A 25,368-nucleotide genomic window follows, 5' to 3' on the forward strand; every position below is an offset into this window, starting at 1 on the left:
CCGTGGGTATCCCCCATGGTGGTTGCCCAAAAACCCAAACAACCCAACGCAGTACGAATCTGTATAGACATGAGGCTTCCCAATGCAGCCATCGGAAGAGAACGCCACATAACTCCAACGATAGATGAGCTCATTGTGGACCTCACAGGAGCAACAATATTCAGCAAACTGGACCTCAGATCCGGCTATCATCAGCTCCGACTAGTCAGAGAGTCGAGATATATTACCACATTCTCCTGTCACCTCGGTCTAAGACAGTATAAACGGCTTAACTTCGGGATATCGTCAGCTGCGGAGGTATTCCAACACGAAATCCGGAAAGTCCTCGCTGGCCTAGAGGGCACCACTAACATCAGCGACGACATCCTTGTGTATGTGTCAAACGAGAGAGAGCACCACAAACGCCTGGCAGCAGTCCTGGGCAGATTGGAAGAAGCAGGCCTGACTCTAAACGCAGAAAAATGCGAATTCGCAAAGGAAGAACTATGTTTCTTTGGGTACATCTTCAACGCAAAAGGCGCATCACCTGACCCCTCCAAGGTGGAGGACATAAAGAACACCAAGGCACCTCAATCTGCCACTGAGGTAAGGAGCTTCATGGGAATGGCGACGTACTGCGCGCGGTTCATTCCAGACCTCGCCAGTATTGCAAGCCCACTCCGAGAACTAACGAAGAAAGACCAGAAGTGGGAATGGACATCGATCCACCAACAAGCATTTCAACAAATTAAGGACTCACTGTCAGCCTCCACAACCATGGCATTCTTCAACATAGAAAGGCATACCGAACTCCTTGTAGATGCCAGCCCGGTTGGCCTTGGGGCGGTACTAACCCAGACAGACAATGAAGGCAACGTGTTCCCCATCGCATTTGCCAGTCGGGCACTCACCAAACCTGAGCAGAACTATGCACACATAGAGAAAGAAGTACTCGCTATCCTGTGGGGATGCCGTCACTTCAAAGAGTACCTGCTGGGCAAGCAAGCAAAGGTATTTTCGGACCACAAACCCCTGATCCCGATATTCCGAGGGTCGGCTCCTCTCCCACCAGCACGCATTGAGAAATGGATGCTGCAACTGCAGCCCTACAATATCGAAGTTGAATATCGCCCAGGGACAGACAACCCAGCCGATTACCTGTCCCGTCACCCGAGGCCTGCCACGGAAGGAGATCAACGCCATGCGAAGGAAACTGATGAACATGTGTGCCACGTAGTCGCCTGCGCCTGACCACGGGCCCTGACCTTGCAAGAAGTAGCATGTGAAACGGAAGCGGATCCCATCCTGCAACATACCACCACCGCCATCCAGTCAGGTAATTGGAAGAACTACCTCATGTCCATGGCCCAACGCACCACGTCAGCTCAAGCCAAACTCCGAGCAATCTTCGGGATCCGACATGAGCTCTCTGTTGCCCCCGAAGGGGTACTCCTCAAAAGGCCACCGAATCATACTGCCAGCATCACTAGAGGAAAGAGCCCTCCGGCTAGCTCACAGCGGACACCAGGGCATTGTCAAAACCACGGCATACCTAAAGTCCAGAATGTGGATGCCCAACATACAACGGGTAGTGGAGCTGGTAGAATCCTGCGCAGCCTGCCAAGCCTCCAGAAGGCCTGAGAACCCAGAGCCCATCAGTAGTGCCCCAAGAAGCAGCAAGCGGTGAGATGCAGTCAGCATGGACCACTGTACAATTGCCGGCGAAGGATATCTACTCGTGGTAATTGACGAGTTCAGCAGGTATCCTGTGGTAGAACACGTGGCGTCCACCAACGCGGAGCCAACAATCCTCACGCTAGAAAAGATCTTCGCAACACATGGAATTCCAAGAAAGATAAAGAGCGACAACGGACCATCATTTACCAGCCAAGAGCTGCACGACTTCTTTAAGGACATAAATGTAAAACACAAGCGAATCACCCTAAGATGGCCCCAAGCAAACGGCGACGCCGAGAGATTTATGGGGTCACTCAATAAGGTCATTTGCATCGCCAAAGAACGAGGACATCCATGGCTGAGAGCGGTATATCGTTTCCTGAGGACCCACAGGCAAACCCCACACTCTTCCACAGGCATCAGCCCTGCAGCTCTCATGCTCGGGGTACCCATACAGGCAGAGCTTCCCATACACCCTCAGTGGGTAGCCCCCGAACCTGACATCCCGGCCATAGACGCCATACGACGGAGGCGAAATGTACAAGAAAGCATTACCAGGCGAGCCAGTCACAGAGAGTTAACGCCAGGCGACACTGTCATCGTCAAAAAACCGGGCTACGTCCAAGAAGATGTCCCTCAACTTTGAACTCCAACCGTGGACAGTCAGTGCGGCAAACCACAGCATGGTTACCGCCACCCGAGGGAGCGAAACAGTGACAAGAAATGTGTCACACTTCAGGAAAGTACCAGACGAACTGTGGGAAGAGTGCCCAGCGTCCCCAAGAAGAGAGACGATGGCACCTTGCACGCCCCGAGACCAAGTATCACCCAGAACCTATGCCACGCCAAGAGACCCCGAGATGACACACCAGCAAGAAGGTAGGACTGAACCTGAGCTCCCAAGAGCGGACACTCCAGAGAGAGGTAACACCCGATACCTCCTGAGAGAGAGGCCGAGACCGTCCTCCCGTCTCCAGGGATACGTGGTGGACGGAGTTTACCTACAGAAAACCCGGCCAAGATGAACTCAGAGTCAGTTTGAATGCACGGTACCGTTCTAATGTTTTGTTGTCAATAGTAGTGTAAACACCTCCAAGTTGGGGAGGAATGTGGTGCCACGTGCCCAGTTAGTTCCGGGTCACGTGACACACCGGAAATAAAGGAATCACTGGAACTGGCGTTAGAACACCAGTCCCGGTTTATGCAGCGAAACGTGTGGTCGCGTCTTTCTTTTGTGCACCGCGGCGCACCACGCCAGGCCCAAGCCGGGCCTACCCCCAAGGTCGGGCCCCACACACACCACCAGGGACCCGACATCACAACCGGGTGCCCCCGCGATGCTATGTCGGGTGCCCACAGCCCTGGCCTGCGTGATTGCAGGCCAGGACATAACAATGGTGAGGAGTGAGGGCCCATGTGCCCCCTCGGCCCCCTTGCTGTATGGTGGCATGTTCGCCATGAGGAACAACGGAGGTGGTGTGGGCCCCCATGCCTTGTGTGGTGCGGGCTGCCAGGTGGCCACCGCATGTATGGAGAGTGGGCGTAGCCTGCAAGGCTCCGTGAGCAGGCGGCGTCGGCCGTGGAAAACGGAGCGGCTGCACCCCCATGGCCTCCGCCACAAGAAGAAGAGTTGGGCTCCCCCACCCCCGGAGTAGAAATGGAGCAGCTTCAGCCACGTGGAGAGGTGTGCTCTCGCCCCCAAGTGGCGTCTGCCGACACCAACAAAGTGTGTCAGCTGTGCCGGCAGCCCCAGTGATCCTGGGATGCCGGCTAGTAGATGTTTGTTGTTCCGGACTGGAGCAAAGAAGAAGGTGGGTGTGTGGCCCGATCAGAAGGCTGCAGGGAAAGCGGCATGAGCCGCCTGATGGAGAGCTGCGCTGCGGCGCTCCCACCCCGCATAGGCAAGGAAAAGGAGGAAAGGAAAAATGACCCTCCAAACCACCCAGGCTGGCCAGGCAGTAACTACGGCAGTGCTCCGACTCGGAGCGTGAAAAAAAAGAGGAACTGTTGATGCGCTACACGTTGGAGCAAGGATAATACTCGGGCCATGAATGCGGTGAGCTTCCTAAGTGTTGCACGCAATTGGTCCCCTGTAGATCCCGGGCCAAGCCGGCGGTGAGCTGAAAGGTGGAAATCTGAGCTCTCATGTGAGAGGCCCCGCGGTGCGATCCCGCTCTGCTGAGCATGGAACATTGATAGGCACTGGAGCGAAATGGAAAGTGAGGCGCTTCAGACCAGCGCTCCACCCCGGGCATGAAGGAGGGAGTGTGCAAAGCCCTCTGAAGACCTGGCGCCATCGGCGTGAGGTTGGATGACTTACTGCAGCATCAGCAGTGTATAGGGAAGCAATCTGGTGGGCAAATGGACCTATGGCTTGTTCAAGTTCCCGGGCCCAGTGGTGGTGAATGTCAAAAGGAAAAATAAAAAGATGGAAGAATGGAAAGGGAGGGTTGCAGCTCTCATGAGTGCTTGTGCGCCCTCCTAGGCCTGGACAGACACCCTGCTACCAGTGTCTCTCTGCCAGCAGCCCCAAAGTGGAAGGGGGGAAGGCGAGGAGTAGCTAGACACCCTGCCACCAGTGCCTCCCTGCTAGCCGCCCCTACGTGGAAGGGGGAGTGTAAGGAGTAGCCCATCAGCCCGCAGCCAGTACCCTGCCACTGGTTGCCCCCCCCCACCCCCACTGTATATGGACTAGGTCGATGTGGCCCCTTGTGCCCCCAGGTGCGGCTCTGATGGCCCCTGAACTGCAGTGTTTATCCTGAACTGATACTGGTGAAAGTATGAACTTTCTGCCTGTGTGCTTACAAGCTGACAGAGTGCCCCCGGTCCAGAGATGTCTGCTGGGTGCTCCCAGCATGTCGGCTGGGTGCCCCCAGCCTTGGTCTGCCTTGCCTGCGTAAATGCAGGCCAGGACATAACAGTGTCCAAACATGCAATAGAATTTGGAGGAAAAGGAATTCCGATTACGAAAGTGCCAGTAGAACTACAACACTACTTGTTTAGAAGAGTTAACATGAGGGTGTTTTGCAGCTGTATGTTTTTTATAAAACACCCCTTAACAAATATGTTAATAAAATTAACATTTTTAGAATTAAACTGTGCTTGGGTAAAACAAGAGCCGAATGAATAACAGTTCGCAATGCACTTACTCTGGGGTGCAACTGTCCCTTAGTCTCATGTTTTCACATAACAATCCATTAACTGCAGCATCAACAAGTACCTCTTAGTGCATTACGCAATGGCAACACATGACTCAAAATCTCCACCTGGTAGGGATTACAAGGTCATTGTTGATGGAATTAAGGTGGAACATGCATTTAAAACGACATCACTCTGCAACAACATGCTTCTGTCCTTTCCTCTGCCTTAAGACATACCACCACTAAAGCAACCGTTAAAATCCAACTCCATGCATGCAAATAAATGAGACTGCATATATGCCATTCCATTCTGTTCACATTGGCGCCACCCTAAAAAAAGATATGATTTGCAGATTTAATGGACACACCTTGTTGTTCAAGAGGACGGGTGCAACAATATGAAAAGGAAGTCGTCTTGAAGGAGCAGTCGTTATCAATCATGCCTCGTGCAGGGCTGGTGCAAAGATTTCTGCTGCCCCAAGCAAGGTGACCTTTCGTGGCCCCTCCATTAAAACTTGGACAGATTTGTTGTATGTAGTGCAAGTGTGGCACTCCAACACCCCTTAGCTGGAGGCACCCTGGGTACCTGCCTAGCATTGCCTTATTGTAGCACTTGCACATATCACAAGTAACTCCACTTTCACATGAGCAAGTGCCCAAAACCATTGTTCTACAAGCACAAACACAATCTGCTTTCATCAATGAATTCCCCTTGAAAAATATCTACTCACTGGCTTTTTTCCCACAATGAGTTTTTCAACCTTCTGGACCTGGGAAACGTGATCTTCATTCGTTTTGAGCTCCCGTTTCCGAATTCGCTCGTATATACCAATCAGCGTCTCCCGCGGGATATCTTCACCATCGTCAACACCTGCGAAAAGGGACAGGTTGTTTTACTACTCTGCAATTATAAGCACATTTTAACAGTTACCATTTAATTAAGGTCAGTTTCCCACAAGGATGCGGGGAGAGGCAGACAGGCTGGAGACGAAATGAATGCACTCTTATCAGAAAAGGAAATATATTGCATGCTAACGACTGGGAGGGGCTAGTCAGTTCCTTGTAGCTGAAAACTAACCCGATTCTCTCCAAATGACAAGGTTTCAGCTTATATACAAAGACAATTTACATAATCACAAATATTATGTTACAAAGTCATCCTCCAACTCCCCATTGGCTAACTCTAATACAAAGTAATTTAATGCCCCTAGCTCTAAAACCCCATTGGATACATTCATGAAGTACAGCCCCTTTGACATGTGATCTTCTTTCATACTCCACATAATACATTTATCACTCATGAATAACTCAGTTTATTACTCTGACCATGTGACAGAAAACCATTATCCTAGATCAGCGGTATTCAAACTATGGGGCTCACCCCATTGGGGGCCGCAGGCTCATGTCCAGGGGGTAACGCAACCACATATATTTTCAACAATATTTTCTTTTTTATACAATTTCTAAGTCTAGACGGCTTAAAGAAAATGGTATGGGCTAGAGTAGAGTCTAGATTCTAGACTAAAAAAAATCTGCTTTTCCGCTTGCAATGAATATCTTGTGTAATGGTACCATTTACCTGAATATGGCTATCATTACACTACATTTCTTTCTGTCTAGATTCTAGACAGAAAGAAATTCAGTCACGACGATGCGGCTGAGACTCGGACAGACTCCAGCAGCATTACAGCTAGCATGCACACAAGCTGCAGTGTTTGGATTCAGCAGCCCGGCATCGGATTCCTGATATTCCAAACCCTACTGGGAGCAGGAGTGTGGCAGGGGGTGAGGGGCCTGGAAATGTGGTGGGAGCAGGATGGGAGCAGGATGGGGGGAAACATGGGATAGTGGTGGCAGTAGGTTGGGGAGAGGCCAGGGACTTTGGTTGGAGCAGGTTGGGGAGCGCCCAGGGTCTGTGGTGGGGAGGGGTGAGCCCAGAGACTTGGCTGGGAGTGGGATGAGAGAGTCCAGAGACTGTGATGGGAGCAGGTGGGGGAGCCCAGGTACTATACTGGGAGCAGCGACGGCGTCCAATAGCTCATAGCCATTTGAATTTACTGTCAATTTGGCATTTTTGGGGGGTTCCGCCCTGCCCACATTTTGCTCAGGGGGGCCCAGCCCCAAAAACTTTGAAGACCACTGACATAGATGCTGATTGTGCAAAGCTTTCCATAAACATTTCAAGGTGAGGGAGATAAATAAATAAGCACTCCTTTGAACCAGCAGTAAACGCTTATCCCCACAGATATTTGGGCGTCCCATACCATTTTCTCTTCATTCCTTTAAGTAATCCTATTTGCGACTGTCATCTCAAGTCATATAGCCTTCAGCATACATTCTACTTATTTCCCTGAAAGTCCATAAACCATAAACTCTCAATTTAACCCTCCATGTAACCAGACACCTCTGGTCATCAAAAACAAGCCTTTGTGCTCCCAGGGAAATTACACTTTGCATCCAAGAACCCAATCCAGCCATACAAATCTAACAAATGGCTTCCTATTCCGTTCTCGTCTTCAGCCCTCTGTGATGTTATCACAACTGCCTATATGCGGTTGGCTTCCTACCCACTTCCATGACCTCGGTCATCCAGCTCTCTATCAGTCAAAAACCGATTCCTGAGAATCCAGGGACTCTGATGCCTACTAAAACTCCAAGTAGGTGAAACCTGCATTCTGTGATGTCTCCACGTACCCACAATGAACCCATATTTCCCTGTGCCCTAAATCTGTTTGCAATCTAGACCGTTGTTGAATTCCCACATGTTAGTTTCCCCTTCAATTAACTCCTCTATCGCAAGCATACATCTCCCCATTACATACTTCTCAGCACTACAAATTGTACATTGCACAATACATTGTATCCATGCTACTGCTACTCATGTTGCTGCCTACTGTGACTGTAAAATGTATCCAACTAAAATACAAAGTAACACTCATTTCAATTCTTCTAATTACATTGAACACATATTTATTTGCAACACGCATCTAACCCAGCTGCACCATGGCCTAAAACAATTTACGTTGTGTGAAACTCTTTCCAGCGTTGGGACCTAAAACGTCTACCCGACAAACGTCTTGGGAATACCCAGGTTTACAAATACTTGTAAAATGGCAGGGAGTTGGGTGCCATATACCATCACTTATATGCAAGTATTCACAGGGAACAAAATGGTAAACAGTGTAAATCTTGCTTTAAAAATATCTAAAATAGAGAAATCTTACTAAAAAACGAGTTCAATAAAGTACACTACATTAAAGCTTACTGATAGGAAAAAACAATTTGACATCACTGGGTCAGCAGTCAAAAAACGTAATCTCCATAAATCCCAGTGCTTTGTCGAAAGTTGAAACAACTGGGTCTTGTCTTTGTATATGACTCATGTCTTGCAATAAACAACATTGCATAACTCAGTCCCTTCTTCCCAAGAATCAGCTTGACTGCAGCTTAGTTGTGATGTGCTACTTGTACCACTGAGTTGAAGTCAGGGTAGAGAGAGGTGTTTTTATTTCCCATACTGCAGAATACCAAGATCACGTGCCTTCCAGAGAACCAAATAATGGTCACAGCGAGGAGTGGTCCCGGACAATCGTGGCCCTGCCATCGACAGATTTTGGGTGGCGGCAGGGATCGTTGCGCTTGTCACTACATAGCATTATTGGTACCCTCTACAGTAGATCCAAGGGGAGAATCCATCCCCTCCTCTGATTAAAATTTAAACTATGCTTGCAACTTATTTTGGCCTTTTTGTGGCACTTTGTAGAGCTCCCAACTGTAAAGAATATTGAGTGAGTAGCTTGCTTCCAGAAGGTCCAACTTAAGTGTACCTACAACTCAGGTGTACCTAAATTTACTTTGTTTGTTTTGTGACTTTTCTGAACTGTCCAGAGTATCATCTTTAAAACAACCCATTTTCATTTTTGAAAGGTTTATATCCCATGTATTGTTTTAGAGATTGCAGGCATAAGCTTCATTAAAAGCTTATTGTCTTTTTTAATTGGACAGGCCAGGCTTAGCTATATTATTTCACGTTGTTTAATTGTGCTATGTGCTCACTTGTGCCACTCATAAGTTTCCAGAAGGAGTGCTGGGCCCACAACTTAAAAAAAAAAAAAGAGTTTATGTTTATTGAATTTATATAGCGCTTTAAGCGAAAGCGCTTTACAATATAACAACAGGTACAAAGTGAGAGAAGCATATTTACAAACATGAACAGGTCATTAGAACAATAAGTAGAACTATTTACAAGGGGGAAAGGTGGGGGGGCTAGAGGAGGGGGTAGGTGAAGGGAGTTTTGGTGTAGGATTTGAGGTAGGGCGAGAGGGAGGGAGGGGGGAAGGGACGGGGGAGTGGTCTGGTGTCCTCATTGCCCTTAAGTAGTATTTGTTACCAATTTAAGGTCAGAGGGGAGGGGGAGAGGATGAGGGGAAAGGAGGGGGGCAAGGGTAGGAGGGGAAGGGAATTCGGGGGGAGTGAAGAAGATGGGCCTTCAGGGAGTGGCAGAAGGATGAATAGGTAGGGGTGGAGCGGATGGAGAGCTGGAGGGAGTTCCAGTGTAGGGGGGCCAAGAGTTGGAAGGAGCGGAAGCGTGAGGAGGCACATGGGGCTTGGGGTACAGTGAGGAGGTAGAGGTTTGCTGAGCGGAGAGAGCAGGAGAGAGCACATTTCTACTGGAAAACCACTTGTCCCATTGGTAGGAATTACATTGGTGAACACGTGTCACCACATAACTCAATTAATTGATTTTGATTAAAAAAGAAAGAAAAAAAACCTCAATATAACAATTGCCTTGAAAACAATATAAATATGTACATATAAAAACAGGAGGTGAATATAAACTTCAATCAACATGATATATAAAACATAAAATCAGAGCATATTCACAAAATTATCAACAGGTCTTGGTTTCCCCTAACACGTGGTATGAAAGTACCAGTGCTCTGTGCAAAGATTAATTGAAATGAAATGATATTTTATTTAAATCGCACCCATACACAAGTGTTTCGGAGCACGACCAGGCAAAGAGAGGGGAGCAGGGGAGAAACAACAATGATCTTACTAGGCCCGTGACATTAAGAGCATGCAAGTGCTTGGGAAAGTGCATGGAAGGGGGAGATGTGGAAAGTGCAGAACAGATGAGAGAACAGAATAAATATTAATAAGTAAACTAAATAAATAAAGGCGATAAACAGTGGTAGTCAGCCAGCAAGTGGCAAGTGCTATGTTAGTCAGATAGGGTATATCTGATAAGTGCAGAAGAAAAGTGGGTAGGGGACTGTATGGCTGCAGGTACAGACACCAGTCTAAGTGGTGGCCCGGAGGCAGTGCAGGAGCATGGCAGGGTGAGCAGGTACCTGGGCCTGAAGGAAAGAGGGTGGGCAGGTGCATGGTGCAGAGAGAGAACACAGATCAGCAGGGGAGAAGAGGAGAAAAGGCAGAGCCAAAGACAAAGGTGCTACCAGAACCGGAGATGGTTCTTCTCAAGTTTCAAGGTGGCAGGGAGGCTGGTCCACAGTGAGGCCCCAGCAAAAGACAGAGATCTACACCCGGCATGTTTCTTTGAAAAATGACTGACCCGAGGGAGTTGGAAGTAGAGGAGTGAAGGGCTCAAGAGGGGAGGTATTTTACAGAGGGATAGTTGAAGGAATTTTGGATACAGGCCCCAGAAAGCCTTGTGAACTAGACATGATCATTTTTTTAGCCCAATTCAAAATGTAGATTCCATAATATCCTGACGCGAGGTAGACCTGCAAAGTTGTAATGTACTGTGCATATCTCAAATGCCATAATTATTCATAGACCATTTCTCCGAAGATATTAGGAGTTCCAGCGACTCGAGACTGCGGCAATTTGGCAAGATGGCAAAATGAAATTTAATGTACAGTGGTCTCACTAAATGATTAGAGATTACATCAATGTAAGTTTAGTAGTCAGGGTTAGTTTTTAATATCAAATAGTTTGCAATCCAAATGCTTCTGAGAGTGAATGTTGTCTAAGCGTGCTTTCTTCTGCAGCAGGCTTCCACGAAATTGTAGGATCTGGAACAGCAGAATAGTTCACAGCATATGTATAACTGGATGAAGCAAATCGAACTATGTGTGACAAGCCATCCATCACCTTGACTCAGGTACAGGGAGAAGCCCCTGCCCTGTTGTGGAAAGAAAAGGTCAGTTGAAAGTAATAAATCTCAGAGCCTGGTCTCATCCAGGCATCTTTTACACCAAGCAGACAGGAGTGTGTGTGAAGAGTATCAATGTGAACATTCCAGTACTGAGAAAAATCGTCCCACTTGTCTAAAGTTGTCACTGGGTCCAAAATAACAAGAGCACTGGTGCATTCGCAGCTGAACTACAGCGATACAGTCTACACAGGAAATCCAAACAAGCAAAGTCAAAATTTGCAAACCTTACAGAATCAGGCACCAATCATTTCCCTGAAGTGGAGAACGATTGATGACTCCCCAAACAACGGAAGGCTTGAAAGCACTCAATAGGCTGTGTGACAAATTGAGAGCATTCGCCCCTTCTCCCCAAAGAGGATCCATCCCCTTTGAAGCTGTGGGGGAGAGCCGCTCAGCAAGACCCTTCCTAGGCTACTGGGCAAGTGAAACCTCACTGGGAGTGACTCCCCCTTAGGGGATAAGGACTTTCATTCCCACAGAGAACTCCCTATGCGAGCCACATTATCTGCATATGGGACTTCCTGCAGAAATGAAAAATGTGCACCTCCTTTTGTTTGGCTCCAGGCAATGCTGAATCCAATACGACGCCTGAAGGAAAAGGCAATATCCCTTTAAGAATTAACTTGTATGTAACCAGGGCGAGTGTAACAGAAGAGAGGAGAGAGAGACATATGCTGAGGAAGCCCTCTGACGCAGCTATGCCTTGGAGGGGTGCAGCAGAGTTGAGCCGCAGAGCCCACAACAATCCGAGAAGCGGAGAACGCCACAGCGAGACGCCGGAGACCCGGCAACCCCAACAGCAGAAGAGCTGACATTAGGATGGCGCGCCGTCGACCGGCTGTGGTTCCATGTAATAATGTCGCCACAAAAATCTCGCCATGCAAAAATATCGCCGAAAAATTGCCCTTTTTTGTGGTGACATTATTGCATGGAACAAGCGGGGGACACCCCCGCAACCCCCAAACTTTCTTTTTTTTAACATTTTTATTTTGCTGCTGTCCCCATATATATGGTCACCCATATAATATCACCGCAACCTTTTCCCGGCGATATTATTTACGGCGACCATATATATGGGGATAATATTACCTGATACCCCGGCTGTTGTGGTGGCGTGACCATGGATGCACCAGGGTGAACCTGGGGCCACTCTAACGAGGACGACCACCTAAGGAGGTGGAAGACCTGAAACCTCATATTGGCAAACCCTTGCAGAGCTCGGTAATCCACAGAGACGCCGTGGAACGGCTGGAGCGCAGCGATGACCAACCGAAGCAGGGGACCTGTACGAGCACCAAACCCTGAAATGCCACCCACGGCAACAAAGGTACCGGGCTGAAAAGGAGAAGGGGGAGGCCGCCGAAGGAACATATCTTAAGTAAAGGAACTTGTGAAAACTATGATCTCGATGTTGGGACATTGAACAAGCATAAACATATATATCCCAAGAAGCCAAGTAAAGTGAGTTGGGATATTAAGCATGAGGCTGTGAGAAGGCCAGAATGAATATCATAAGAAGATTAGAAGAGGTGTCCAAAGTGAAATGCTGAAGAGTGGGGGAATCCCTTAATGAAAGGCATTGAGAAGAATTATGAGTAAAGGTTATATGTTGCACCCAGGGCTCAGTGAAAGAGCCTAGCAGAGAGATCCCCGGAGTATTGGTGTCTCACTCATGCTAAAGATATAACAAAGACCAGAAGGATCGAACTCCAAGGACCAAAATCCCACTGTAGCCAATAACCAGTCACTAAGATTTGACTTACTGAGTATAGGAGAAGTTTTATTCCTGCCTAATGAGAAACGATTGATACCCACAGGGTGCAGTCTTGCCCCACCCCGAGGTACCAATGTTAGACTAGCCTCAAAGTCAGGGCTCACCTGGAGGTATGACCTGGATGTCATGGTGGGCGTGATAGACTGACTTTAGGGGTGAAGTCAAAATCCTGTTACATAAACAATGGGAATAACCCATACACAGATAAGGAGGGAGAGAAAATAGCCCAAGGGATTTTGGAACAGGCCTTATTCCCTGTTCCGCAAGAGGTTGAAAGCTTACGAGAGACCGACAGAGGCTTGAGAGGCTTTAGAGTAGCAGCTATGTGCACAGAAGAGATTCCCCAAGAGGAAACACAGAATCTTGGACCAACCCCTGATCTTGCTTTTGCCCAATGAAATGATCCGGTCCTTACAAGATCGAGTGGAAAGAGAGGGAAATACTCAAAGTCAGAGTAAGGACTGTAAGAAACTATCTTAAGAAAACCTTTAAGGAAAGTATTGAGATTACTGATAAGCAGTGCACCATCTGGAAAACCAAACCTATGAGTAGTTTGGCAGGAGCTACAGGAGCTCATAAATCAAACATTGAGAACCGGAAGAGACCATCCCAATGAACTTGTTTCTAGATGATGACCTTTTTTTCATCTGACATATATATGAACTAAGTGAACCCTGAAGTAAAGCCTTGGCACCGACAGCCGAAGGGAAGCCGCCAAGAGAGACATTCTTTTGGTAAACTTTAGTTATTAGGTTTAGTGGTAGGGCCAGGTAGATTATGTTTTGTACAGAGGACATTTTTTGAGTTGGACTTCCTGACGTTAGACAAGCACCTTAGTTAGTTTGGATAGGTAGGAAACATCTGTGTGGCAATGGGATAAGATGGAATAAGAACTATGATTTTCAATAAATCTAATAGAAATGTCTTTGTCCGACTCCTTCTTCCGACCCACCACAGCTGTCAGTAGAACAACTTATCACTCTTAAGGTTCTATGTACTATGTTCAAAGCCTATGGGAAATAGGACCGGATCACTTGCAGAAACTGGGGCTCCACCGCTCACCAGCACAGAACCTCAGATCGAGCAATGCCAAGTCTTCCTAGGAGGCAATTGTTAAGTGGAAGAGGCACAGAGGAAAACCTTTCAGGGAATTGGGAATCTGCATCCTGAACTAAATGGGGATCCATGTGAGGCCTGTCCTTTGCTTATCCACATTCAAGTTCCAAAAACTGTTGTCTTGAAAGGGGCCTTAGACTTTCTTTCGGATGCTATTGGGACCAGAGAGCCCTTTAAAGTGAGGCTGGCCCCTTCTGATCCTTCAAGGGGACTAGACAACAACACCCTGTGTAGAACTTAGACGTTGCCAAAAAACAGCTGCACACGTATTTAACCCACATATAATAAGGATAGCGTTTGTGTTCAACCCTTTAAAATACATCTTGATTGCCACACAAAATCTTGTCGTGCAACTGTAGGTGATGAAAGAGGTTACTAAACATTAGTGTATGTCTGTTGCTTTCCAGGAAATACATTTTCATAAATTGTAAAACTATGAATTTAAAGGATGACAACTTGAAAGGGAGCCCTTACCAAACTGCAGAAACACACACAGTAATTCAAACTCTTAATCCCCATCAAATCACTGGCTTGAGATTCACTCATTTTTAGCTATGAACAACAAATATAACATTCTTTTAGTCTAATATTGAGGAACTTTTATAGGTGGATAACAACCGGATTTGCTTGTGAATGTACCTTTTGGAACTTAGTGTCGCATTGGTGTGGGAGTCTACAGAGACATTGGGCCTCATTACGACCCAGGCGGTCCGGAAATAACGGTGGCGGTAAATCCACCGCCACCGTTGTTTCCGGACCGCCTGAGTCCGACCCCTGCAGGCGGGAGGTGATGTTCCCGCCAGGTCTGACCTGGCGGGTTTAACACTTCCCGTATGCAGGCGGACGAGGAAACACCGGCAGCATTACGAGATGCTGCCGGTGTTTCCATGATCCCCATTTCCATCGACTCCCATAGGACTCAATGGGAATGGGGATTTACACCATTCCGCCTCCGTGATTCCCGGAAAACCGGGGTTGTAATGCCCCGGTAATTCCGGGAATCACGGAGGCGGAATGGTAATACGAGTCCAGCGTTAACCAGGCGGTTTTACCGCCTCGGTTAACGCCGGACGGTAATGAGGCCCATTGAGTTTCTCTACTCCGTTGAAAAAACTTGAATGATGCTGAGTTTCTCACACACTGTGCCACAGTGGGTTGATTGGTACTGTGATTACATTATGTTTCCATCCAAAAAAAATGTGCTTATCCGTAATAGTGGTTTAACATTAAGTCTGTACTGATTGACTGTCATGGGGTAAAATCCCGCCTCTCAGTGTCTGATTCTACGTGACGTAGAATCAGACACTGAGAGGCGGGATTTTACCCCATGACAGTCAATCAGTACAGACTTAATGTTAACCAGCAGTAAACATCAGAAACACGACTTGCCCCGATTTGAAAAAGACAGGTAGATCTAATATTACAGGTAAATACCTTTTTTTTTTTTACTTTACCGTTCATCGTAGACAATGTGACCATTTTGTACATACCTCACTGTGGCAGTCACCGAAAGTATTATGGCGGAAGAAGGAAACATAGCCAATTGTGAAATATTGCTGCGCCCAATGGGGCACAGAGTCACAACCCACAAATATGCGCTTGGAAAATGATTGAAAAGAAGCAGGAATTTGCAACTTTGCTGAACACAAAGGGAACAAACCCAACAACATATCTCAGAAGCTGGCGGAGCAGCAGTATGATCATTCTTGTTAAGCAGAACTGTCCTGGTAATGTCTTTGGCTGCTGTAAGAAACCCCACAACTGAACCGGCTAAAATGGCGGAATGACTTGACATTACTTAAAAACAGGTATGGGCTTCACCAAGAGTGGATAAAGGCTAAATGGGAATTCCCAATGTTCATGGTGGTGCAAATGCTGTGGATTCCTATGGAGTCAGTCAGCTTACTCCACCAGCAATAAGCATGCAGAGTCCATAGGAATTTGTTGTAAACGCTGCCTGCCATGAGCACATGGCAGGTCGCGTTTACTTCATTTGCACGCCAGAGTGCAACAGGGTGGCTTACAAGCGTGTATGCCGCCTTTTTACATTCCCCTTTTGCACTCTGCCGTGCAAATGAGGAAAATAACACGATGGGGACCGGTTTAAGTGGAAAACGTAACATGTCCCTGCCATGTTTTTACGGGGGACTTATATATGAGCCACTATGTGTTTGGGAAAAATAAAGGCATATTAGAAGATATCTAGAAGACATTTAAAGGATAATTTGTCATACAGAATGAAGGAATCATTTGAATCAAACATGGTAACTCCTTCTCAGTGGGTGACGCTTGACACCAAGGGGATGCTTTTAGTTCCTGCTCATGAAATCTGTATTTCGATCCCTGCTACTTCAACACGCCAGCCTTTCATATGTACACATACCCTTATCAACGCTGTGTATTTGCGCGACACCCACCAGACAGACACATGTGGCTTGGAGCGGGCAGTTCCTCAAATCCCTATTAAAGGAAAAGATCATATTTTTAGATCACTCCCTTTATTTACTGCTATAAAATACATCCAGTGATTAATTAAAAAAATGTTCAAATGCGAAGGAGGAAAGGGTAAGGAAGATGCAGTGAGAAACGTAGAAGCTTCCTATATTCCCCTTAATGTTGGTCACTTTTATTTCATTTTGGGGATTTATGGTTTACGAACCTAGATTTGTGAACTTAAACACCCTTCTTTTTGTGATCAGTATAATGTGTGTCTTGACTTCATGCTATGTAATAGGCAGAGAAATACGCACTAGAAATCCCTACTGAAAGGCTTGCACCCGGGCAAACAGAGCTGCAGTTTCACATACTGAAATCTGGAACGAAACGTGAAAAATAACAATTGAATTTGCTTGCAAGGTTCCCTGTAGAGTTTCATATGCCAGATAGTTGTCTAGCACCTATAGCCGATCACAAGCATGTAGCGTGCAGGCATCACTAGCCTGGGGCATCCAGACAGATTAAAACCTTTTCTACTGGAGGTTCAGATGGATCAACAGACTCATACCTATCATTGGTTTTCCAACAATGGCTATTTAAACTCATCTACTGTTGACATGAAACTGTAAACGACAAAACTCGATATCTCCCCGGGATATGGAAATTGTTGCCGGAATATGTGAGGAAATGTACAGGATTTAATCCTTGTGCATTGACTCAAACTATTATTGTTATACATTTCATAAAGTGAGTACCATCAAAGAGAGGTGCCTGTAACTGTTACTATTTACAGAACCACAAAACATTCTGTAACAATGGGCCTCCACTGCCTCCTGAAGATCACCTGCAACACGACCATCTCAACAACTGTACGCTAACAAGAAGTAGACATTCCGGGCCCTAGTCAATTGCATATCCACCATTATATTAGAGGCGGCAACCAGAATTCAGAAACAGAATGGTTACAAAACAGAACTACTGCCTGTTTCTCAATGCCCAACACAACAATCTCCCAATCACCCAAAGGCCCCCATTTACACTACAGGGCAGGCTAGCCATGCAGCCCCAGTTTCAAGGTCGAAGTCGAAGAGTCTTTATTCCAACTCTAAAAGGTCAATGTTGTTTCTGTGATAGACGCACCCTGCAGCTATTGTTTATTAGCAGAACGCATTCTAACCTTCATTGTCCAGGAACAATGCCCAAAAATAGAGCAAATTTCCTTCAACTCACCCCAACCATGCCTGCAAAAATGTAACAATCCATTCCCTGCGGCTGCATAGCCCAAGATGTTGCACACAAGTTGATAAATATGGAGAAAGCGTGGGGCTCCATCCCCCGAAGCCGGACGCCGCTACCCAGTCTCCCCTACGGCAAGTGTTAAGTAACCTGTGAAGCACTATGGCTCAACCAACAAGGCATCAGCAGAGACCCCAAAATATCCCAGTAACAAATTGCAACCCTAAATCCCAGTGTGATCTCTGCACTTATCCATCTGTACCCTACTGCAGATCCCCTACATGTATAGGCTTGAGGCCATGAAGAGGAAGATGCTTCTCTGACCAAGGTCCAGAGTCATAAAAGCATGCACCTTATGAACATTAAAAGCTACATGGACCAATTCACTTTCACACACACGGAAGGAATGATCATATGTTTTCTAAGCGTCTCTGTGCATCCGGAACTACATTGTGGTCATTTTGTTTGAATAACGCCATATATACTTTGCATGCATCGATTCATTCAAAACAAATTAATTTTAAAGTATGAGAAGGGTAAAACTGCCCACCCTCCTTTTTCACATACCGTGAGGCTGTGCCTATGCACACATAACAAGTCAACAATGTGGTATTGTAAAGCTCAACTGCGTTAAGCAAGGTAATGAAAAGATCGGGATCTGAAAATAGTGGCAACGTTGACCCAAGGTTTAACATTCATGGAAGCCTGACACTCATTCAAGTTGGTTCAATGAACAATGGCATCCATGTTCACTACACTCATCTCGGAACGTGTTATCCTTCTATTCCAATATAACCTAAACAGGCCTCACGGACTGCAGTTCAGTATGTCTGAGCACCATTCTGCCTGGCTATGTGTGCACAAATCAACAACATTGCAAGGAAACATGCACTGTTTAAGAGTGTAAATTGCACATAGCCTCTTCCGCTATCACTCCTGTGTTATTTATCATGAGAACTGCATTATGATCTCCTATTTTCCTTCTCTTCTGTTAGTCCAGATCAGTGCCTTTTGTGGCCCATTTGGTGTAAATAACTACTTTCTTCACCCAACTAAGCTCTGTTTAGGCCTTCTACCCCATGATGAAGTGCCCCCTACATCACTGTGTGTTTCTTCTATATTTTCATTGCCTCCAGTACAGGCTAGATATATCTTGTTCCTTCCCTTCCCTGTGCCCACTCCCTTTCACTGCTCAGTGGTTCCCAGAGATTACATCTTAGGATCAGAACGTTCGTCACTGTGAGTTGGAAAGATCTATCTCCTCGGCTGGGTCTCCCTCTGGAACAGCCTCCCCGCCTCTCTCAAACTTGAGCACAACCACCTCTGGTTCCGGAAGCAACGCAAGACCTTCCTTTTCGCTGCCGCTTTCTCTCTTCCTCTCCCCTGCTAATGCACCGGACTGCTCTGCGCACTCGTCACCTGGTCACCCTCTGAACTCGGCCCCAGGATCCTGCATGTCCAGTTGCCCAGCACTTAAGGGCCTGGATCTGCAACCCTACAGTCCCTTCTCTCTGCACGTATGAGCCATCCACTGGCTGCACTTGTGAGTTAACTGCACTTCTCCCTTCCCCTACCCCTGGCAGCCCCCCCCCCTTCCCTCTGCTCCGCACTTGCTGAATCTGAATGCAACAAGGCCTAGTAAGATCGTTTGTCTTGTCGCGCCTAGAAACACTTGTGTACAGGCGTGTTATAAATGCCACTTCATATCATATCAAAGCTCTTTTTTCTCTCTCACTATTTAGCCAACACTTGCGAGTGAAATAACTTCGCAAGTTAAGTGAAAATAAAGAGGACTGACCTAACTTCATGACAATCTGTTGGCCTTGTAGCAGAACCAAACACATAGCTCAGGGCTTCTTTGCAAAGTAGATGAAGGGAATATGCTTTAGGCGTTATTGGAAGATTATTCTATGAATAGATCACAATTAACCAGCACCTGGGGTTTGTAACAAGTGGCTGCCTACATGTTCTGACTACATCTCCCATGATCCCGAGCCATTGACTATGCTGTTCAGGGTTGTCAGGAGTTGTAGTACAAAATATTTGCCGAGTCAAAGGTTGCGGACCTAGGTATCTTGCTTTCCATGTGATATGCTCTCTGAGCCTGTAATAAACATGAGATTTAACTCACTTTCATCATGCATAGCTATGTCATAGTCTCATGGGCCAAAGACTAAAATATGTATGCTGGAAGTACTTGCTCATCATCGCTGCACACATTTACAAAAAAGAAAGTGTGTACGTGTCAGCCCAGAAAGCTCAGCATTGAACAGATTAATAAGCAAATAGCAACTGTTCCAGATGGGTCACAGTGTCAGTTCCAAGAGCATATCACTGCTGACTGCAAGGTTTACCTAATCCGGTACTGTTCATCAACAGTAATCACATAGGAAATCTCAGAGATGCAGTCCAACCCGCGGCCTCAAATAGTTGTATCCTTCAAGTCAGTGGCCTGCAACTTTTGGCTCTCCAGATGCTTTGGACTACAAATCCCACCAGTCCAAGCCAGCATAGTCAACGGTGAGGTATCATGGGAGTCTTAGTCCAAAACTTCTGCAGAGCCATAGGTTGCAAACCCCTGTATTGAGTCAATACAGGGCAATTAATTCTCACGTTTTTCCATAATTTATTTTCAAACAGCAAACATTTTCATATCCCACCAGCATAACCTACAATTACAAGTCAACGTGGCACTTCTTGCTCCTATTTGGGTTCCAAATAACTCTTCTGGGTAATTTGCTTCTGCCAGTTCCGAGCGAGTATTAAAAAAAATAAAAACTCACAGGTAGATTCATCATAAGCACATAGAGCAGGAGGGGGGTAGATCTTCACTGTCCAGCCAAAAGCGATACAATGGGTGAGCAAGTCATTCCTTGTCCTATTTGCAGAATGTATAAGGTGCAGGAAAAATAATGTATTTCTGTTTTTTTGACACAGAAATGTGCAGTACTTTGGAGTGGCTGGAGGAGAATTTTCCGCATGAGGAAATGTCGGAAGATAGCGATAATAATGGTATACCTTCTATGCATAAGCAAATTAATACTCGTTATTTTATGGGCATTTAACATATATATATTTATTTTTAACAGACCAGTTAAAAAAAGAAGTCCACCAAAGGGCACAGAACAAGACAGCCTGAAACGGATAGAAGAGAAAATGGACATACTAAATGAGAATTTTAACAGGTTAAGGCAATTTGTGGAGGAATATGTGAGAGGAAAAATAAGATATCACTGCCCCACCTGTACCTGTCCCCCTTCTCCATTTCCTAATGAAACATCCCCAAACCCTCAAGAAGAACATAAATGTTTTGACGAAATATCCATACCATCATCCCCTCACAACCGCCCGTGTTAAACCCCAATTCCCCTATATTTGTTTCAGTATCTGCTTCCCCCTCCATTTCTCTTGATTGATGTATGTGTGTGTATTGAACATTTTTTTATGTTAGGTGTAGTGGAATTATTTGGATACTTTTTTTTTTAAAACAGTAAAAATGTCCGCGGTCAGCGCGCCTGTTCGGGCTGGCCGTAATCAATATAATATGGATGTTCTAAGGGCAATACCCCTACCCGTACCATTCGGAACCAAGATGGAACTAATCTTAGAACGCACCAGGTGTCCACGTTGTCTGTAAATGAACAAAATGGGGGCCTCCTAAGGCCATTATCCCTCTCCGTACTGGTCACAACCAAGATAAAACATGGTCTTAGAACAAAGCAGGTGTTCAGGATGTTTGTAAATGAACAAAATGGGGGCCTCCTAAGGCCATTATACCTCTCCGTACTGGTCACAACCAAGATAAAACATGGTCTTAGAACAAAGCAGGTGTTCAGGATGTTTGTAAATGAACAAAATGGGAGCGTCCTAAGGACACTATACCTATCCGTACCGTCCGGAGCCAAGACGGAACTGTCCGTAGAACAGGCGCGGTGGCCGGTATGTCCGTAGTCAAACAAAATGGAGGTGTCCTAAGGACACTGTACCTGGCCGTACAGTCAGCAGAACATCTACGCACATGCGCATCACACCCATAAGTACTGCGAACATTGCGCTTGTCCGTAACTGTCCGTCTCACTTGTGTCGCACTTTTAATCAGTTTCAGGAGCCGAACACGGTCCGTAGAACACCCGCGTGCATGCGCACGTCTGATACGCTGCATGTGGTGTCAAGCAGGCACCCATTTCCTTCGTGGATGTGTTCACAACGTCATCATGTGACCGCACCCACGCTGAGCGTGGGGCCTAATTTGTGCAGTTTGTGTACTTCCGCAACATTTCAAAAGAACTTATGTAGACATGGGAAATTATTTTACAGTATAAAATCACCATTTCACATGTCCCATACAACGGCCCTACGTTTCAACGTATTGTTTAGAATTTTTGCAACGCTTTTGAGTGATTGATATGGTTACGAGGCGCACCTCTCCACCCCTATAAAAAGCCACACCTCCGAGCTCATCTTCATTGTACTTCTCGCTATAGCAGATTGAGTTGTGCTGCCTTTACTGCTGTAGCGAAGATTAGCCGACCAATCCTAATGGCATCCATGGCTGCTGTTGCTTCGTTAGCCTCAGCACCACCCCCAACCCTCCACCGCCACCACCTCCCCAAGGGCCTGCAGAGGGGAATAGGCGTGAGGATGTAGAGAGGGAGGAAGAAGAGGAAGAAGAGAATGAGGTGGAGGAACTCTGCACTACAAGCACTCGCCAGGAGTCGTGGGTGTGGCGGTTGTTTACCGTTTGTGGTAACGTACCAAAAGCATGTGCGAACCAGGTCAGGTGTAACCAGTGCGATTTGGTGCTGAGTCGCGGGAGACGTGGTGCGTACAGCTTTGGTACGACAACCATGAAGCGACACCTAACTTCGTTCCACAGTGCGGACATTCGCAAGGTGGTACCATGTGAAGAACATAGTAGGTCGAGTTCCTCCGCAGAATCCTCTGCGTCCGATCCTCTCACCACAAGAGACACTCCTATGGGAGAGCGCATTCCTCCAGCTGCCTCACAGGCCATTCGCGATGCTGTTGACCCTTACCTTGTGAGGGTCACAATATTGTGCATGTACTGCGACGCAGTACTCTGCAGAGGGGAGACTCTTTGAAGTGCTTTTGAGACTACGGTCACGGAGCACCAGAAGAACTGCTCCCTACATAAGTAAAGTCCACCCTACATCTTTCTCCCTCCACCTGCTCTTTCTTATCCCTGTGGTTGGTCTCCCTTCCTTACCCTACCTCACCCTCCTCTCCTAGTGTGTTGTGTGTAAAAAAAATTTAAAAAATGGAAAAGAACAAAAATTACAAAAAAGGCTCTTTTCAGAGCCGCCTTTCTCAGTTTAACAATGGAACTATCAAGTGGCCGGTGTAGGCCCTGCGCATTTTTCAAAAAGTCTGGACAGTCGTAGGACGCGCAAAAATGGAGAGTGCAAGCGGAGCACAACAAATGCACTTTCGCTGGGAGTAAGTGGTGGCTCTGAAAAGATCCTTTCGGTGGTGATTTGTGCGTTTCAAAAACTGCCGATACGGAAAAACAGATTGCCAAATAGGTTACTATGAATCCAAAAAAGGTCACAATGCATTTTGAACATTTTCGGAGAAAAATCTGATTGCCAGCATATGTGAGATGGACTCCATCTCTGCGAAAAATGAAAGTGCTGCGAAACCAAATGTTTTCATTGTGGAATGAGGACATGCCAACATCTCTTAGAAAGGCACAAACAGCCTTATTGACATTGTGCCTCACCTTCTCCATTTGTGGACCAAATGCAGAAGAACGCAGCCACATTTGTCTTTGTGCAATACAGGAAAAAACTACTTGGCAATTTGGAAACATGTCCATGACCTTTCGCAAGTCCTTCCTTCATTGCAAATTGCAAAGAAATTCCAGAGACATGTCCTAAACTGTTTCCTCCACAATTAATGATAATTATATCAGGATGACGCTCTGTCTGTAAAGTAGCACAGAGAGGTACCAAGTCCAGCCACTTCATTCCACGCACTCCATGCCAGTGCACTTCCACATGAGAAAATCCAAGATCTGTAGATATACCGCAACTTTCTGCATGCACCTTCAACCAATGTATCCATGAGTCTCCCAAAATCCAGATAATCTGTTTTCGAGCACACAGAGCCATAGCTGTCTGGTCTCCTGTCAGGAAAACGACGTTCTGACTAAATCTCTCCGTCGGAACACACCCACTGAACTTTACTGACCAATCCCTAGCTTCCCACATTGTCATTTGCAGGCATCTCCACCCCAGAAACCCCGTTAATAATACGCCCTGCCTGCAGACTACCGCCATGACCGCGGACACGTAGAGTATCTGAGCGTGACGACTGTACATTTAAATTCTATTCCCCTTTTCCCCGTTAAGGTGGGCTCTGAAAAGGGCCGTTTGTTTTGTTTTTTGGGAAGATGCCTGACGGACACCTGTAATTTAGTGTTTTTTTAAACTTTTTTTTCTTCTTACTTTACTCCTACAATCATTACAGAACCTTCTCCAAAGCAAGCCTTACATTCCAAAAGAACGTGGCATTTCCCAAAACAGATAACGAAACACCATCTGCTTCAAAATAAGCCGCATTACTGGAAACAATGTTCTCGTGGCTGCAGAAAAACATACCAGCGCGTACCATGAAACCATGCATGCCGCGATTGATGGTACACCTCCCAATGCTTTGATCAGGACAGAAAACAGAACTGTTGTCCCATTTTCCTCTACGGAGTAAACCAGAAAAAATAACTCAGTTGGAAAGATATTAATGACTGCTTGCATCAACTGTTCCAAATCTTCCAACAAAGTAGGTGAAGTCACGTAGCCCAAATGGCAAGCACCGTAGTGCAAAACTCCCACATGGGGACTGGTCATGCTATGCATACCTCTGCAAACTTGGAGAATTGCCGTAACATTGCAATCAGTCGCAGCGCTCCACACCACCTCCACTCGAACATCGAAATTGTGTGCCACATGCCTACTTTCGGAATAGTGCTGCAAACCATGGACAAAAATATCTCCGAGCACCAACACCCTGACTGTCTCCACCTCTGCCATCTTCACTACATGCACCGTCTTTCAACACAAATGAACAATGTGAACATCTGATTGACTGATGCCTACAGTCCCCTTTCCATGCTGGACTTGCTGTAGAACCCCGTATGTGCCACGCCCTACCCACGGACAAGCGCCGTCTACGTGCGGCACTTAACTCTTAGCCAGTCCTACCCTTTCCACATCACTCGTGACTCCATTCCCTCATTGGACACAGCTAAGCAGTCACACAACCATCCACCAATCACATTTAAGATCTCTACATCTAACTCCGTCATCAGAGTTCCGCACTTCAAATGTACTGTTGATCACTCTGAATGCAAATTACATATCACTGCAAAGCACCTACTTCAAGAATTACTGTGCAAGTGTTGTGGATTTCTATTTACAGCTCCGTGCATACATACATGCATGAGTACAAAGTACAGGTATGCATATTTTATTCAGAGAACATGTGCAACCCTTATGATTTCATTTAAACAAATTAATGGCACTAAATCTACATAGCCAATACATACCAACGCTCCCCCTTTAAGTGCAAGACCTCCGATTTTTCATTGAGAAACCGCACTACTACTTACTGTCTCCCGCATAACCTATACAGACGTACCAACCCTCCCGATTTAGGAGCGAAACTCGATTTTCCATAGAAAATGTCACAATTTTTTATTGTCTACCGCCTAAATTAATGCTACTTCGAATGCGATCGTATGAGAAAAATAAACGTTCCCGATTGCTGTGCCTCTGAGGTTCTCCCGATTTTTGGCATTCTTATGAAAGTAG

The 25,368-nt window shown here is 46.3% G+C and overlaps 1 protein-coding gene across 13 annotated transcripts in view; it reads right to left on the minus strand.

Annotated features, from left to right (window-relative positions):
• The window catches only part of IQSEC1 (IQ motif and Sec7 domain ArfGEF 1), a 3,055,115-nt gene that overhangs the window by 82,657 nt on the left and 2,947,090 nt on the right, over window positions 1-25,368 (minus strand). For all 13 annotated transcript variants that reach the window (XM_069643967.1, XM_069643968.1, XM_069643965.1 and 10 more), the window contains one exon: window positions 5,528-5,667. In XM_069643967.1, the coding sequence (XP_069500068.1) occupies window positions 5,528-5,667 (140 nt within the window). The remainder of the gene's footprint in view (window positions 1-5,527; window positions 5,668-25,368) is intronic.

The sequence above is a fragment of the Ambystoma mexicanum genome, chromosome 2p (genome assembly GCF_040938575.1).
Source record: "Ambystoma mexicanum isolate Mex_15411 chromosome 2p, UKY_AmexF1_1, whole genome shotgun sequence".
Taxonomy (NCBI): Eukaryota; Metazoa; Chordata; class Amphibia; order Caudata; family Ambystomatidae; genus Ambystoma; species Ambystoma mexicanum.